General features: G+C 36.0%; 1 protein-coding gene across 1 annotated transcript; it reads left to right on the top strand.

Moving 5' to 3' along the window:
- Window positions 1–496: 496 nt before the first annotated feature.
- Window positions 497–18,325, top strand: eda2r (ectodysplasin A2 receptor). Its single transcript, XM_072694418.1, has 10 exons — window positions 497–580; window positions 5,338–5,421; window positions 8,564–8,742; window positions 10,441–10,526; window positions 10,846–11,013; window positions 11,124–11,228; window positions 12,041–12,208; window positions 12,870–13,141; window positions 15,310–15,355; window positions 15,912–18,325. Exons 1-10 carry the CDS (start codon window positions 542–544, stop codon window positions 16,301–16,303), a joined length of 1,539 nt encoding a protein of 512 aa, XP_072550519.1. The 5' UTR covers window positions 497–541; the 3' UTR covers window positions 16,304–18,325.
- The last annotated feature ends 1,242 nt before the right edge of the window (window positions 18,326–19,567 follow it).

Below are 19,567 nucleotides of genomic sequence, written 5' to 3'. Positions count from 1 at the left end.
TGGTCAGTACAGACCAAAGGTTCATCAGGGCAGGATAACTGGTGAAGCGGCCCCACCTCACAACTTCCAGAACTTGCTGCTTGCTGCTACAGTCATGGTGCCAGATACCACATGACACCGGCCGAGGCCTAAATGACTTCATAGGTACATAATATCACATATTACACCGTATGGTGTATATATATATATAAGCCTTGAATAGATATAGAACAGAATATATATATATATATATACACCATACGGTACACATTGAGTTTACAAAAATTAAAAATGTACTTTTCTTTAGATGATTTGCACACATATTATTCCGAACTTTTAATAAACGTGATTATAACGGGTGCATACAGTTTTGCACGGTGTAGTAACGTTTTCTGTGTATGCACGCGGCCGCCACCACCATCACGCCCCCCCGTTTGCGCACGCAGGGTTTTAAAAATTGGCTGCGCGCGGACATGTCGAGGCATGTTAGTAAGACCGAGCGACGGAGAGAGAGAGAGTCTGTGTGTGTGTGTGTGTGTGTGTGTGTGTGAGAGAGAGAGAGATGCAGCGGAGACCGGAGATGGATACGAGCGAGAAAAAGGTAAGAATGAAATCCTTCATTTAAAGTTAAATCCGAAGGTCATTTAAAGTCCTTATTAAAACGGAAAGGGCGCTGAGGAAGAGGAGCAGCATGCCGCCTCCACTCTGCTGCACACACCTGCACGAGCTGTACTCAAACTAATGCTTCACCTTCACCACTGTGTATTCGCTGACTGCTGTCAAAGTACTTTGTCTAATTCTGTATTAATGATTTTTTCTAATAACATAAACACACTGTAATAACACAACTACACCTCTCTAATAATATAAACACACTGTAATAACACAACTACACCTCTCTAATAACATAAACACACTGTAATAACACAACTACATTTCTCTAATAACATAAACACACTGTAATAACACAACTACACCTCTCTAATAACATAAACACACTGTAATAACACAACTACATTTCTCTAATAACAAACACACTGTAATAACACAACTACACCTCTCTAATAACATAAACACACTGTAATAACACAACTACATTTCTCTAATAACATAAACACACTGTAATAACACAACTACACCTCTCTAATAACATAAACACACTGTAATAACACAACTACATTTCTCTAATAACATAAACACACTGTAATAACACAACTACACCTCTCTAATAACAAACACACTGTAATAACACAACTACACTTCTCTAATAACATAAACACACTGTAATAACACAACTACATTTCTCTAATAACATAAACACACTGTAATAACACAACTACACCTCTCTAATAACATAAACACACTGTAATAACACAACTACACCTCTCTAATAACATAAACACACTGTAATAACACAACTACACCTCTCTAATAACATAAACACACTGTAATAACACAACTACACCTCTCTAATAACAGAAACACTGTAATAACACAACTACACCTCTCTAATAACAGAAACACACTGTAATAACACAACTACACCTCTCTAATAACATAAACACACTGTAATAACACAACTACACCTCTCTAATAACAAACACTGTAATAACACAACTACACTTCTCTAATAACATAAACACACTGTAATAACACAACTACACTTCTCTAATAACATAAACACACTGTAATAACACAACTACACCTCTCTAATAACAAACACACTGTAATAACACAACTACATTTCTCTAATAACAAACACACTGTAATAACACAACTACACCTCTCTAATAACAAACACACTGTAATAACACAACTACATTTCTCTAATAACAAACACACTGTAATAACACAACTACACCTCTCTAATAACAGAAACACTGTAATAACACAACTACACCTCTCTAATAACAAACACACTGTAATAACACAACTACACCTTTTTAATAACAGAAACACTGTAATAACACAACTACACCTCTCTAATAACAGAAACACACTGTAACAACACAACTACATTTCTCTAATAACAGAAACACACTGTTATAACACCACTACACCACTGTAATAACAGAAACACACTACTGTAACAGAACTACAACGGTCTAACAGAAACACACTGATATAACACAAACACATTTCTCTAATAACAGAAACACACTGATATAACACAACTACATTTCTCTAATAACAGAAACACACTGATATACCTGATTTAACACAACTACTCCACTTTAATGACAGAAACACACTGATATAACACAAATACACACTCTAGTAACAGAAACACACTGTTATAACACAACTACATCTTTCTAATAACAGAAACACATTTCTCTAATATACCTGCACAATGTATATAGCCTGTATAATTTTAAATTGTTTACATTTTATATTTTATTTTATATATTCTCTGCATGTTTTTGCATTCTCTGCATTCTCTGCTCTGCATTTTTGATCCTTGTTATTTGTCTATTTATATTTATACTTTTTATTCTATGACATCCAATGTGGGCAGCAAAGTAAGAATTTCATTGTACAGGGAAACTAGTTTCCTTACTGTGCATATGACAATAAAGCTTTGAATCTTTGAATCTTGAACACACTGATATAACACAACTACACCACTCTATTCTAATAACAGAAACACACTGATATAACACAACTACACCACTCTATTCTAATAACAGAAACACACTGATATAACACAACTACACCACTCTATTCTAATAACAGAAACACACTGATATAACACAACTACACCACTCTATTCTAATAACAGAAACACACTGATATAACACAACTACACCACTCTAATCTAATAACAGAAACACACTGATATAACACAACTACGCCACTCTAATCTAATAACAGAAACACACTGATATAACACAACTACACCACTCTAATCTAATAACAGAAACACACTGATATAACACAACTACGCCACTCTAATCTAATAACAGAAACACACTGATATAACACAACTACACCACTCTAATCTAATAACAGAAACACACTGATATAACACAACTACACCACTCTAATCTAATAACAGAAACACACTGATATAACACAACTACGCCACTCTAATCTAATAACAGAAACACACTGATATAACACAACTACGCCACTCTAATCTAATAACAGAAACACACTGATATAACACAACTACGCCACTCTAATCTAATAACAGAAACACACTGATATAACACAACTACACCACTCTATTCTAATAACAGAAACACACTGATATAACAACTACACCACTCTAATCTAATAACAGAAACACACTGATATAACAACTACGCCACTCTAATCTAATAACAGAAACACACTGATATAACACAACTACACCACTCTAATCTAATAACAGAAACACACTGATATAACACAACTACACCACTCTATTCTAATAACAGAAACACACTGATATAACACAACTACGCCACTCTAATCTAATAACAGAAACACACTGATATAACACAACTACACCACTCTAATCTAATAACAGAAACACACTGATATAACACAACTACGCCACTCTAATCTAATAACAGAAACACACTGATATAACACAACTACACCACTCTAATCTAATAACAGAAACACACTGATATAACACAACTACACCACTCTATTCTAATAACAGAAACACACTGATATAACACAACTACGCCACTCTAATCTAATAACAGAAACACACTGATATAACACAACTACACCACTCTAATCTAATAACAGAAACACACTGATATAACACAACTACGCCACTCTAATCTAATAACAGAAACACACTGATATAACACAACTACACTCACTGATATAACACAACTACACCACTCTAATCTAATAACAGAAACACACTGATATAACACAACTACACCACTCTAATCTAATAACAGAAACACACTGATATAACAACTACACCACTCTATTCTAATAACAGAAACACACTGTATTAACACAACTACACTGATTAACAAAAACACCAATATGATACACTTACACTGTGCTTAGGATAGAATTACACTACTGTAACACAGTTATACTGCTGTAATAACATAAACACACCACAACTACACCTCTCTAATAACAAACAGACTGTAATAACACAACTACACCTCTCTAATAACAAACACACTGTAATAACACAACTACACTTCTCTAATAACATAAACACACTGATATACCTGATATAACACAACTACTCCGCTCTAATTACAGAAACACAATGTAACAACACAACTACATTTCTCTAATAACAGAAACACACTGTTATAACACCACTACACCACTGTAATAACAGAAACACACTGTTATAACACCACTACACCACTGTAATAACAGAAACACACTACTGTAACAGAACTACACCGGTCTAACAGAAACACACTGATATAACACAACTATATTTCTCTAATAACAGAAACACACTGATATAACACAACTTCACCTCTCTTATAACAGAAACACACTGATATACCTGATATAACACAACTACTCCACTTTAATAACAGAAACACACTGATATAACACAAATACACACTCTAGTAACAGAAACACACTGTTATAACACAACTACACCTCTCTAATAACAGAAACACACTGATATAACACATTTACAACACTCTAATTACAGAAACACACTGTAACAACACAACTACACTTCTCTAATAACAGAAGCACACTGTAACAACACAACTACACTTGTCAAATAACAGAAATACACTGTTATAACACCAATACACCACTGTAATAACAGAAACTCACTGATATAACACAACTACACCACTCTAATGACAGAAACACTGTATTAACACAACTAATCCACTCTAATAACAGAAACACACTACCGTAACACAAGTACTCCACTCTAAAAACATTCTCCTCTCCAGGGGTTAATTTACAATAAGAGTGGTTAATTTATGGTAACAAATATTAACTTACTATGATGTATTAACTTTTGAGAAGAGGTTTGAACTTAAAGTATAAGCTGTTCATCATACTGTAAGATATGTTAATTTATGCAAAAAGCAGTTCATTTGCTATGGGAGCTGTATTTGTACAACAAGAGGATAAGAGGAGTTTAAATGTTTAAAAATATAAAAGTTCAAATATGTCTCTAAATTTGTTTTGTACATTGACTTAAAAGCCAATGATATATGTACTTGACACATGTTTTGGTGTTGTGTAAAGCAGAAGATTGGGCACTTTTGAGTTTTACATGTGAGTGTGATCTTCTTTTATAACTTTTAACAGTCTTTACAGTATGTAACTTTGTGCCAGCACACATTTGCGTATTTATTGATATACTGTATAAAGGGATGAAGACTTCTCTCTTTCTCCCTATCGAAGATGGGTTGTGCAGAAGATGAATATTACCTACATGGTGAATGCCATAAGTGTCAGCAGTGTCCACCAGGCCAGGAGCTGAAAGAGGTGAGAAAGAGCAGAACGTTCAATCTAATCAACAGTTCATCTACGTTACAGCTGTGAAACACATTACACATCCAAAAGTATGTGGACACCAGTTTCTTCTAAAAATCAAGGCTATTAGCTAGGAGTCTGTTACCCTTTCCTTCTGTAACAGTCTCTACTCGTCTGGGGAGGCATTACTCTAGATGTTGGCGAGAGCATTGGTGTGGTCAGGTACTGATGATCAGTTCTGCTTATAAACGCCACTCTGTGCAGTAACTCAAGGTCAATTAATGAGCTACCTGGAGCTTTGTTTTGTATACTAGAAAAGATGATCAAAATATGCCAGAAATTCAAAGGGTCGTTTTTGCTCATTGTAGAATTACATGTTCTTCTATATGGAGGCTGTTCTTGAAGACTGATAATGATTGTCAGATGAGTCAGTTCGATCAGTCATTTGCTGAACTTTTAACTTTCAATTAGAGGATTTGTTGACTTAAAACTTCAATAAAACATCAATAAAAAGTATAATAAAATGGTAAAAATGTAGAATTGTAAAGAAAAAACATAAAATCATCCACCAATTTCGAACATTTTTTTAGGAATAAAAAGAAAATCAATAAATGTACCTTTAAGGAGAGAGGGGACATACTTTAAGCTGGGCAATATGACAATGTTTTATCGTATTGTGATGAATGTTGTGATGCACAATATGCTGATGCACAATAAGCTGATCAACTGCATGATTCATTACCAACAATGTAATTAGATTTTACAATTTAATTAGATGATGAGGAGCAGATAAAAATCACTGTACTCAGTATGGGAGAGTATCAGAATAGTTTTTAACAGTCTGTTGCTTCTGAAGTATTTAGTCTATGATTACATGTATTGTGATACATATTGATTGCACCCATTGCTGACACAGATGTTCAAATGCACACACACACAAAACTTGTTTAGTCCCTGTAGAGAAGTATTGCCAATAGAATAAACATAAGCCTATTGGCACAATGCCCAATACCACCTGCCTTCTTTGCAATAATAATAATTCTCCATCCAATACTTTTGGGATACGTTGGGGTGTTGGTAATGAGGTAGGTTACTGAACATCTAACATAGTGGCCTCACTAATGCTCTTGGTGCTGAACGCAATCAAATTCTCTCAGTAATGCTCCAAAATCTATTCAGAAAGCTCTCCCTGGAGAGTTACTCCAGCAAAAGCAGTATAGACTATTTTTAATAATCTTGATTTCAGAAGAAATAATGAGTGACCAGGTGTTCCAATACCTATGCACACATAGTGTTTAACAATAATAATAATAATTATTATTATATTATAAGATTTTTTGCATCTTGGTCCACAATCATCTAATGTAGTATATGCATACTGTTGTTGTAACTGTGTGCAATGTGGGAGATTGCCTTTAAAATCACATTCAAGTTCCACTTTCACAATTCGACTCCAAATGGCTGACTTAGTGCCCTATAAAAGGGAGCCAATTCAGTCACGACCATACCGTATATCTCAATGAGTTACATCAATGTTTGAGGTGAGAAGGCAACCAAGATGTTATTTGAACTTAGTTGGTAAGTTTCCGTGTACAAAGCTCTTTGGGAAACACTTGCAGAACTCATTCTTTTCCTTTGGTTTTGTTAGTTGAATTATGTATTTTAATGGGCCTTGGGCAGAACTGTTAACATTCTGTACAATTTAGAGGTTTAAATCACCACTGGATTGGTGTCAGAACATTCCATTTTGAATTGCAAAAATTAAATGACTGATGAGTCAGTCTCAAGTTGATATTTGATCATTTTAATAATGAATTAGAGACGCTGGAACTTTCCGTAGGATCTTGAATGTAAATCGAGAGAGTCTTCCATATGTGTGGGCTGCTAAATTTCCAAAGAAATGAATTCAGCCACAATTACACATTTCAATCAGCATTAGGATGAAGCTCGAACAGCACTGCTGAAAGAAAGCACTTTAACTGCAGTTTAGTGTGATGAATTAACAGCCTAGTCTGTTCCAAAGCCAGCACAGCAGCGGTGTGAATCAGAGCCCGTACTGGCCACTTTCAACACCAGCTGATTCAGATGAAGGGTCTGCATGACTAAACTGGACCCAGCTAGCATGGTTCCTCTGTTCCAGTAGGGTACAGGGATCAGTTTAATAATGATAAATGTCTGGTTGCGGATTTCTACATGGTAGTTCTATTTTAGACGATTTTAGACAGGTTCCTGCCACTGAGTATATATTCTTAGAGAATATATAGCAGGCTTCTTTTAAAGAAAGTTGGGACTAACTGTGACTTTTCAAAAAGTGGAACAAAAAGTGGGAAAAAGTGGAAGCTGAGCTGAACATACTGATGAGAGTGCTACAGTGTCCATGGATTTAAAGACATGCTTTTTACACATGCATTGACAGTATATATAGCCTGAAAGCGCAGACTGAATCAGTTACTCAAACCTCCCTTAAGTTCTTTCAGTTTAATCAAGCCTTTATTAAGTTAAATCAGTTAAATAAACTTTAGTTAAGTTAGTTTTTAGTTATTAGTTTGGCAATTCTTCATTAAGTCCAATGAGTCTAATCTACATTACTTTATGTCAGTTGAATCAGTGCCTCAGTTTAAGGAATTTATCGTTAAGATATATCGATTAATTAATTCTTATTGAATATATATCAGTCTAATAATTTTTCATTACAATATATCATCATTTTCAACACTTCATTAAGGTACATCAGTATAATCAATTTATGTCTGATTAATCGATCCTTCATTAGGTTAAAGCAATTTAATTCCATTAGTATAATCAATCCTTTATTCATCTAATCAGTCCTTCATTAAAGTAAATCAGGTGAACTGAAAAGATTCATATAGTGTCTGGACTCCATAAAGAAGTTTAGAAACCAAAATTCTAAATTTCTAACTAAAATAGTCTGGGGTCTGAGGGACCAGGCAGCATATTCATTTAAGGCATTTAGCAGTTTGCAGCGTACTGACATAAAACCCACACAAACATCTGCCATTGGTGTTTGATTGTGAACTCAGTATTCCATGTTTATCTGGGTTTTAATGTTATAAACACACTCACTGCTGAGATTCACTGCAAAAACTTTTGCTCAGAACTGTATGGATGTGTATATTTGTTTGTGTGTTTTCAGGACTGCGGATACGGCCTTGGTGTCACTGGTGTGTGTGTGCAGTGTGAGGCACGATGGTTTAAAGGCGAGTGGGGTTCACATCCCTGCAGGATGTGTCAAACATGCAGACGCCTCAACAGACAGGAAATAACACCCTGCACACACACACACAACGCAGTGTGTGGGGACTGCCTGCTTGGGTATGTGCATTACACAGACACTCATACACACACACACACACACACTTGAAGTGCTAGAGACACAGTGACACAGCCAGCAGGTGGGGGGAAGGCAGCTTCCGTAGACATTGCTATGGCGAGGATGACAGACATTGACTAGCATATCTTATATGTTCTAAAGTTTGTAGACACTTTGTAATTAACCAACTTAAGGTGCTGACTTTGCTGAGCTAGGCATTCAAACACATTTAAAAGCTTTGAATAATAGAGCAGGACACTATGGAACAGAACATGAGCACAACATGCTTAAAAATAAAAGGTGCTACAAAATGTTTTTGAGCGATTGCCAAAAAGAATCACTTTTGGTTCCATAAAACGCTTCCTAAAATGTTTGCAATGCTAAGTACTTCGTAACCTTATACTTCAGAACATTTTTAAAATGACAAGTGCTCTTAATAACTATAAACTAAAATACCTGGACTGGCTGGGCGTGTGTTGATTGTGACATTTGACTGCATGTTAGAAATAGGAGTTTGGCCAGAATGTTCAGAGAAAAGAAAAGATCATTACCTTGCACAAACAAGGAAAAGGATACAAAAAAAAAGCAACTGGTACGGAATGATCCTAAAGATACAGGTGGAAGGGAACTTCACAAGTTTCAACTGTACAGTAAGATTTGGTGGCAGAGGCACTGGTTAAATTTTGCAAGGTCTTCATGAGCGTCCACCTCTACTGACCAAAAGCACAAGAATTGTTGGCTCCAATCTGCTCAAAACCATCAAAATAAGCCACAGAAGTTTTTAGATTCTGTTCTTTGGAGGGTTGAAACTAAACTGGAACTTTTTGGGCCTATGGATCAGCGGTATGTCTGGAGGAGGAAGAATGAAGCATATGCTGAAAAGAACACCCTGCCTACAGTGAAGTAGCTTGGGGATGCTCTGGGGCTACTTTGCTTCCTCTGGCAGTGGGAATTCAGTCAAGTCTTCGGAAGTCCCAGGAGAAAACGTCATGTCTTCTGTGAAGAAGCTGAAGCTTTTGCATCATTGGGCCTTTTAACAGGACAATGATCTCAAGTCCACCAAGGCTTGGTTCCAGAGGAAGTCCTGGAAGGTTCTGGAGTGGCCTGACTTAAACCCCCTTAAATCGTTAGTAAACTAGTGTTAGAATTAGTGAACTGGAGGCTGTTGCCCATGAGGAATTGGCTAAGATTAATCAGGAAGGCTGCCGAAGCTGGTGACTGGCTGTGCATCACGTTTGCGGCAGGTCATAAAAGTGAAAGGGTGCTTTACTAAGTACTTAAGATGCTTTTAATTTGGGTGTTGAATAATGAGACTGAGAGGGCAGTCGTCGTTAGGAACATTTTGTGTTGAATTTGAAGAAAAATGTTTCTTTAAAGAACCAACAGTGGTTGTTTTTTCAATCTTTATTTTTAACATGGATATTGTACGTACTTCAACGGGTTCCAGTAGAACATGTTTTTGGTCATCTTCTCATGTTCCCATAGCAACATTGTGCAGCAATTTTAGATATTTCTCCAGTTTCCGACTGTTTCTGTACCATACATTAAGGCAGGACACCTTAACAGTCTGTAAATTACAGTGATGTTATCACTGTTAATCCCCCTTACGTTGTTACTCCTTACAGTAAAATAAGATATATTCCTCTTGTTTCTGTGCAAATGGAATCTTTCATCTGATTGGCTGCTCTCCCTGGCTGAAGGTTCTATAGTAAAAGAAGACTGGATGGACTGCAGGATTTAGAATGTCTACCCTGTGGCCCCGCCCCCTTCAGAAACACACAGTGCGGTAAGGAGCCACTAACTCTTTCAACCTTGTGCTCTCTCTCTCTCTCTCTCTTTCTCACTGCATCTCTGTCTGTCTTTATCTTTCTAACTGACTCTATCTCTCGCACTCTCTTTTCAATCTCTCTACCTCTCTCTTTTATTCTCTCCCTTAATGTTACTCTCTCTCCCTCACTGTTGCTCTCCTCTCTCTCTCTCTCTCTCTCTCTCTCTTTCTCTCTCTCTTACCATGCTCTGTATCTTCTGTGTCTTTTTGGCTTTTGCTGAGTGTGTGTCTGTGTGTGTCTTTGTGTGTGTGTGTGTGTGTGTGTGTTGTTTGGTAGGAAGTGAAGAGGACAATGTAGTAAACGCCTGGAGCTCAGAGGCCCCACCCCACAACATTGCTGTCTTGGCGACCACCGGTGTGGCAGCAGTTACCATGGTGACCGTTTTGTTTGTCATTATGGTTTTAATATACAAAGGATTCAGCTCATTCAGGAACATGTTTAAAGGTGAAACACAGAGTTACACACACAGATGTACACACGCCCACACACACAGACACACGTGTACACACTCTCACATGTGGCGTATTTTCTCTCTTTAAAAAATCTTATCCTAGGCTGTTTATCACCAGTCAGCAACAGTCACAGTGACACTGCAGCTGCCACAGTTTCCGCAGCGGCAGAGCACAAAGTGACCCAGGTAGCTATAGCCGAGGCTGCAGGTGAGTGTGTCCCGACTCTTAATACAGTCTGTGCAAAAGGTGTCAATACAGAATTTTATATAGAATCATATAGTGTATTATAAGTAATGTGTTCAGTGTGGATGTTCAAAAGTTAATTGTTTTATATCCACAATTATAATCTCATCAATTGATATCCAGAATGAAGTTCTAATAACATTAATATCCAGAATGAAGTTCTAATATCATTAATATACAGAATGAAGCTATAATATCATTAATATCCAGAATGAAGCTCTAATAACATTAATATCCAGAATGAAGTTCTAATAACATTAATATCCAGAATGAAGCTCTAATAGCATTAATATCCAGAATGAAGCTCTAATAACATTAATATCCAGAATGAAGCTCAAATAACATTAATATCCAGAATGAAGTTCTAATAACATTAATATCCAGAATGAAGCTCTAATAACATTAATATCCAGAATGAAGCTCAAATAACATTAGCACTTGATTAGAGCTTCATTCTGGATATGAATGTTATTAGAACTTCATTCTGGATATCAATTGATGTCAATGTCAATGAAAAGCTCTGTCGACTTTTAAAATAAATTCTTACATTTTAAAATTCTAGGGGTTGTAGTTTTATGTTATAAAAATATCAAGTCTTGACTTCAGAATTATGTATATTAAACCATAAAACTGTTATAGCTAAATTATAGCATGTTATTTATTTTTTTAACATTTATTTTGTTAGCATTTCCTTAAAGTTATTTTAACTATTGCACATTTGAGAGGTCATAAACTTTACTAAACATTACTGTGTGTGTGTTTGTGTGTGTCTGCAGAACTATGTCAGTCCTCAACCTGCTCCCACGAGATAAACCCTAACCTCTGCTCACATTACTGCAGTGTCTGTGAGTCACTACCTCTGGTCTGCAGTGACCTCACATCTGGGATCATCTCCCAGGCAACGGCGTTATCTGACAGTCCCCCAGACCAGAAATGGTTCACACGTATGTGTACAGTCCAGCTATTTATGTATTATGGAATATATAATAGAGGTCTTGACATGACAAACACACATACACACACACCTTAGATATGATGTCTTTGAAAGCCTTATAATAAGTATTAAGCAGTAAATAATAAATAATTAATCAATTACTTAATAATTACTTACTAAATAATAAGTAGTGGAATAGTGGAATACAGTCAAATTAGGAAAACAATCTACAATATAAGTATAATACAATGAAATAAATAAATATTTAAATAAATTGAATAAATAATAGGAATAGGAGTGTAATACAGAATAATAAAAGTTATTACACAAAAGCATTATTATACATATATATATGTGGGTGTGTGTGTATATATATATATATTAAATATATGTATATATATATATATATATATATATATATATATATATATATACACACACACAACTTTTAATATATTACACATTATATAAATGAGTATATTATTATATAAATAATATATTACACATTATATAAAACAATCCACTATATATATATATATATATATATATATATATATATATATATATATATATAATGCATAGAAGATGGTTATGGGAAAGGAAAACAATAGTACAAAAATGGTCATTAATGTGTCCAGGTGACTGAAACAGATGATGTCTTAACTTTGCAGATGGCTTGACCACCAGGGGGCAGTATTGTGCGATGGATCAGCAGTCTGCCTGGGGTAATCATGCCCCTGTTGAGTGCTCTGAACTGGACTTCATAAACATCACTTTTCCCTTGGAAAACCAAACATCTGCACTAACACAAAACCAGCCTCCTCTCCCAACACACACTTCATCCAGCCTAGAGTTATGGGGAGGAGAGAGCGGAGGAGAAGGAGAAAGTGTTGGAGTGAAGACAAGCAGCTGTGGAGATGATGCTGCCAAAGGTGTCACCCTGGTAATGAGTGATATTCTGGATACAAAAACACTTTCAGTCTCACAGCTCTGCATACTCTCACACACAGATATTAGCTCGCTCATAAACTAGTCACACACACTTGTAGGCTCTTAATTTAATAACAGTGCTTTGTCATTCATCCATTCTTAAGGCAGTCAGCAGTTTAAGTAGTTTATTTAAGTTAATGATTATCAGTTTATATCACGTGTATATGTATATGTACATTTTGAGTATATTATCAAGAAGTAGTAATATTCAGACAGTCTCTCATTAGGGTTAAATATTAATAACACTCTAAATGTAGGTATTGTGATATAAACTGAGGTGTGAGTTACAGTCTCTCATTAGGGTTGAATATTAATAACACTCTAAATGTAAGTGTTGTGATATAAACTGAGGTGTGTGTTACAGTCTCTCATTAGGGTTGAATATTAATAACACTCTAAATGTAGGTATTGTGATATAAACTGAGGTGTGTGTTACAGTCTCTCATTAGGGTTGAATATTAATAACACTCTAAATGTAGGTATTGTGATATAAACCGAGGTGTGTGTTACAGTCTCTCATTAGGTTTTAATGAGAATTTTGCCAACATTCTGAAAGGCTTGTCCAACCTCAAGATAGTAGCTATGAAATTGCATGTTTGTGGGTGGAGCTGATAGCTCAAATCTAAACAAACTGTTGTGCTATAAAACAAACCAGGTCATATTAAGCCCATTCAAACTGATGAGCCATTAATGAGTTATATTACAGCTAGGTAGATGTTTAAGGTAAATGACATGTTTTTTTCCTGTAACTCCTTTGATCCGACAGTGTTGCACAAAGCGAATAGCCCCTTCCATTCTGACATTAATTGTTCTATGTGAACTCTTCATAAATGTTACAGATGTCCCGAGGTGAAATTACATTACACCACATCCCTGCATAAGAATAATCCCTAATAGTAATAATAATGCTATAATAGTCTAAATAGTACATACGTCTACTAGCTTTAGTCTACTTTGGCTACTAGTTCTAGTGGAAAACTTTGGCCAAAGTTGTTTTTTACTGCAGTGACAGCTCTTCAAACTTCTGCCTGTCACTGAGGACAGCTCACTGACTGACGGATAGATGGGACTGAGTGGAAAAGTTTCTCTGTGTGTGGGGGGTGGGTGAGTGAGGGAGAGATAGAGAAAGAAACAGTTACTACAGCCCTCTAGGAGCTGGATCTGTTTTTTTTTTTTTTTTTTTCTTTGTTCACACAGTAGCCCAAATTAGATTGGCTTCTTCTCTCTTATTTTAGACTGAGGTGACAAAATCAAATCAATCCTGATGAATTATATTACACTGAATCCTTTGGGAATTATAACTAGAAGCCCTTTGGTGTTTATCTCAGCCAGCAAATTACACAGGAATTTTCCTGTTCGTTTGTGGTATTCAGTCCTACAAAACAATATAATATGCAAGTATGTATTTACTCCCTAATAATATAGCATATTAAGTAGCATAAGTGAAATGTGAATATTACTAGAGCAGTATATATGTCCTTCTGTATTGGGGTGTTACCAGATATTCCAGCTCCACTAGGGCTTAAGTCACTATGATGTTGTTTACACCTGGCATTAACATGTGTTTCATATCTGAAATCTGGATCTGCTTTGGTCAGATTGTGTTTCCGCTTTTCACTAAAATGCATCCCCAGTGTGGCCAGCTAAAATCCCATTGACAGAATTCCAATTAAGAATTAAGATCCAAACGTGACAGAATTTACGCTTCATATAACCATGTTTTTTTCACCAGCTTTGATACAGCAAAGTAGGTGGTTCACACATTCATGTAACTGCTTTATCAGAAAATGCAAAGAAGGACTTTGAATCAGTGATCTACTGATAAATAAGCTCAAGCATGCACACACAGGCGCTCGCTAGTGTTAACTTTTTTGACAGAGGCAAATGCAATGCGATTACACTTGTGTTCACATTGGTTGAGATGCTCATGGGTGTGTTTACTTCTGGCTGTGTATGTAGTTTAGTGCAATCCGACTGTGATCTAATCATCGCATGTTAATTTGAGGTGCAAAAACAGCCTCTTTGTGATAGTATTTGCATGAACACGGTTGACTACAGTGTGTAGGAATGGGATCGGATTGTAGAGCACAGAATGATTTAACTTGTTCTTTCTTTAAACAGATATCTGAACCTCAGCTAATGGAAAGAAGTTGCACATCCTTGCAAAGTAAGTTACTTCTAAAGACTTTAGTATAGTTAGGAAACTGAAAAACAGTAAAACTGTGAATCAGCAAAACTGTGAATCAGTAAAACTGTAAATCAGTTCAACTACACAGGTATAAATTACAGGTAAATTGAAAACTAGTGTTGTGGCATTTAATGCAATAATTAAATATCTGTTTCTATTGAGTATGTGTTGGCCTCATGCAGAATTCATTACCGAATTTATTACATTAATTCATTACAGAAGTCATTACTGTCAGACTGTAAACATTATGCACACTGTATATTCACACAAGACTACAATCACACCACAGTCATTACTAACAAACAATGCAGTTTCATACTGGATTAAAATCTCTTCTCCATTATTACTGTCAAACAATGGAAATTTATACTGGATTATATTCACAACAGTTATTACTGTCACTACTACATCCACTGCAGATTCAAAGTGTATTAAAAATACTAAACTCATTGTGAATCATTAAAATGACAGAAGTTATACCTCAGGTGAAACCAGTTAAACACCCAGTTGGGTTTATGGCACTGTTATGTTTCAGGAGTGCATCTAGGATCTCTTCCTCTTTGGCTGGTGAAATGTCTGTCGCAGAAGCTGGACCCTGTCTTTCCTGGAGTCAACAACTACCAGAAGGTGGCGCTGCAGCTGGGCGTACCGTCTGACGTTTTATCCGGACTGCAGGGTTTTGAGCACCTCTTTCATTTCCTGTCATCCACTACCCTGCTGACTGTTCCCGATTTACTGCAGGCACTCCGAAATGTCCAGAGAGTTGACGCCTTGCTGCTAATTAGAGAATATGCTAAAAACATTGACCAGGCTGATATTTTTAGTAGTGAGGCCAGAATCAGTAGTACCAACACCATTAATAGTGCTATAGGGGCAAATACCGCCCTTAGCATACAGCTGGATAACAGTTCAAATGGAGTATCGTGATTATTAAGCTACTTTCACAAATTCATGTATAAGGTTTGACGGTGCTATCATGCTAGCTAACCCCTGGCTACATATGCTTATCTGTGCAATCACAGTCATTATTTTTATCTTACAAACATATAAACTGTTCAACAACACCTTCTGGGCCATGTTGACGGTGTTGTTCCAACTATAAAAAAGTCACTCGTGAGCACCTTAAATGCTAATCCTATCAGCTGTGGGTAGGTTTAAAAAAAGCATTATTCTATTACTTTTTCAGTGTTGTAAGTACATTGAGGAGGGAAATATATTTTACCAGACAGTCCAGGCCAGACAGAGCAGGCAGTGTCCTAGTTCAGGTAAAACTGTTCCTACCTGTTTAGGAATTGAGGTCAGAATTAAAGGCTTATGCTAATGTTTAACTTTAGCACTAGCATCACTTACATCAACACTAGCAGAGTGAGACATGGCTTTGCAAACCACACTTAGAGTTTGGGAGCAAATATCTGATTCCTCTTTGCTTTAATTACTTAAGGAATTGGGAGTCTTGTTTGTGTCGAATGATGCTGACTTTTGAACGAATTCAGGTTACATTTGACATTTTATCATCAATATGAATTTGATGTTCCGAAAGTTTAATTCGAATGTTTACTGGACTCACTTTATTTGGATTGTGCACTTTCTGCATAATGAAATGTTTAAGATGTAAACAGAGTGAGTGTTTTCTTCATAGTGGTTTGGTGTGTTTCGGAGAAAAAACTTTTGAAACTATAGAGTCAGAATTATTCACAGTGGTGGTGAATGCAGCCAGATGTGTGTAAGATCTAATGTAGTTCAAGACTTCCGAAATCTCTGTCACAGAAAGCTATCAATCAGGACACCAAATGGTTATGAAAACGCTGCCTCATACTGGAGACATTGTATTATCATAGCGTTGAGATGGTTCTGGGTCTAAAATCCATTCATGGTGGAGGAGGACATGTGAGGCATTGTGTAGCAAAACAGTCCTGAATGAAATGTATTTCTTTTTAGATTTGCCACAATTTTACCATCAGTATGGTCAATAAAACTCAAGAACATATAGATGTAGTTATTAACAATTAATAAATTGTAAATAATGTGGCTTGTAGTCTACACTGGTTATCATCCTATCTGAGTTGGCAAGGTTCTCTTAGTGTGTTTGTCTCAACCACTGCATTATGTAGAAAAAGTGAAGAATTGATGGCATTCTCCTTTAACTTTAGGGCGTCCTTATGAAAAATGACCTTATACATTTGTTATGTTTAAAGTGTTGCTGCTGACAGTTGGTTACTTAGCCATTAATAAGTAAACCTCTTTTTTTTTATTTCTCTGAGAAAATATAATTTTGACGTATATTTAGGCATCTGTTAACTTGAATTCATAAAGGTTTCATTTTTATTTATTCCATTATTGTCTTCTGGTGCTAAATGTGATTTTATTTTCTTAAGAACACAAGAACACAGTCAAGAACTGTCAGTGCGTTGGAAAGTTTATGTTTTTGAACAACTTTGTAAATGTAAAGTGTAAATAAAAGCACAGTAAAAACAAGTGGTATGCATTTCAGGGACGAGGAACATGATTGATACTTATATCAATATATAATAATATATACTAATATGATCAGATCACTAATAACTAATTTCTGTTTTTTTATACACAAATGAACCTAATAGTATCTGAATAATAACTCTATAATACACTCTAATACACTAATTCACTCTTCATTTCATGTTCTAGGTAGAATAAACAGGTCCAAGTTAAAAATGGATGGAGGCTCAGTGGATGGAGAAGAAGTGTGTACATATTGTAAAAAAGCTTCCTTTTTGCTACATGTTGAATGCTTACTGTCCTTCTCCTTGCACCATATGACTTTCTTTGTTACACTGGTCTTTAAATGCATTTTGCAATAAACTCAAACTGAATGTGTTGTGGGAGTTGAGTATCACTCCATACCACATGCATACAGCACCCCCTGGTGTCCAATAATCAGTATTTTCTGTGATTATGACTGTATTGAACTGAAGTCATTCAGTTCTATAGCTTATGACCCTTCCTCAGAAACACACATACACACAGATGCCACATTTGTGAAGCATGTTTGATGATATGAGTATTCAGCTCAGCTGTAAATGTGCGGGGATAGAAGCAGAGTGCAAGCGCTAGTCCTTTTTCCTGCAAGTTCATAATGACGCCAGAGGAATCCCAAAATACTAGAACTGGAAAATAATTAAATAAAGGCAACACTGAACACAACTTACAAGCACAAAAAACAGGGTGATGTACAACAATAAAACACAAACCTAAAGGCAAAGACAAGGGAATGGAAATACTGACCAAGGACACTGCTGCATTCACATGCTAATCAGAGGATTCTACTTCCCACTTCTGAAGTCAGAATTACCAGTACGTCATGTTTAAGAGTTTTTTTATGTGAGCTACATGAAAAAGCTGATCTGCACTGTTAAAAAATAAAGAATTATGAACCATGCAATACAGATTTGGTCTTCTCCACCTTATTAAAAGGTTAAAGATCACTTCAACTAGGAAAATCAGAATTTCCCACTAGAAAGAATGGCTTCAGGGGGCGTGCATGTGGAACTTCCAATTTGGGAACTCATGAATGCAGCACTAGACACACCTGAGGCAACAACAAGAGAGCGTGTCTACAGACAGTACACAGATCATGGGCCCTGGCAAAGACACAGGACTAGGGGGGAGCAGGAGAACTAAAACAAAACCAGAGCCACTGTTTCATGGCCTGAAAACAGAAAACAGGACAACATACAAAGCAGGGCAGTAGCATTACATCAGCTTAGGATTTATTGTACTTTGCATTCAGAAAGACCTGCAAGAATACATATCAGACAACATAAAGTACACTGAGTAGTAGATATTGCATATCAGACAAGTAAAAGTAAAGGCATGTGAATGCTAGAAGCATGGATGTAAAGATAACTCAGAGCACAACATTAAATAATAAATTCAATGCAAGATATCATGTGTGAAGTAATACACTATCCTATAGTATGTACTGTAATATATGCGGTTAAATAAGATGTGATGCATACAGTCATGTGCGTTCAATGGTTTTGCGCAAATAAAAAACGCATTTGGTCTTTAGCAGGTATTAAATTTAGATACATACAATGATTACCAACAACAAACAACACCCAAAAGATTCTACTGTATTATTATTTGACAAAAATGAAGCCAAAATAGAAATGCCATGTGTGAAATATTAAGTACATGCTTATTGCTTTCAAA

Source organism: Salminus brasiliensis, chromosome 1 (assembly GCF_030463535.1).
Source record: "Salminus brasiliensis chromosome 1, fSalBra1.hap2, whole genome shotgun sequence".
NCBI lineage: Eukaryota > Metazoa > Chordata > Actinopteri > Characiformes > Bryconidae > Salminus > Salminus brasiliensis.
This window is presented reverse-complemented; position numbering and strand designations above follow the sequence as displayed.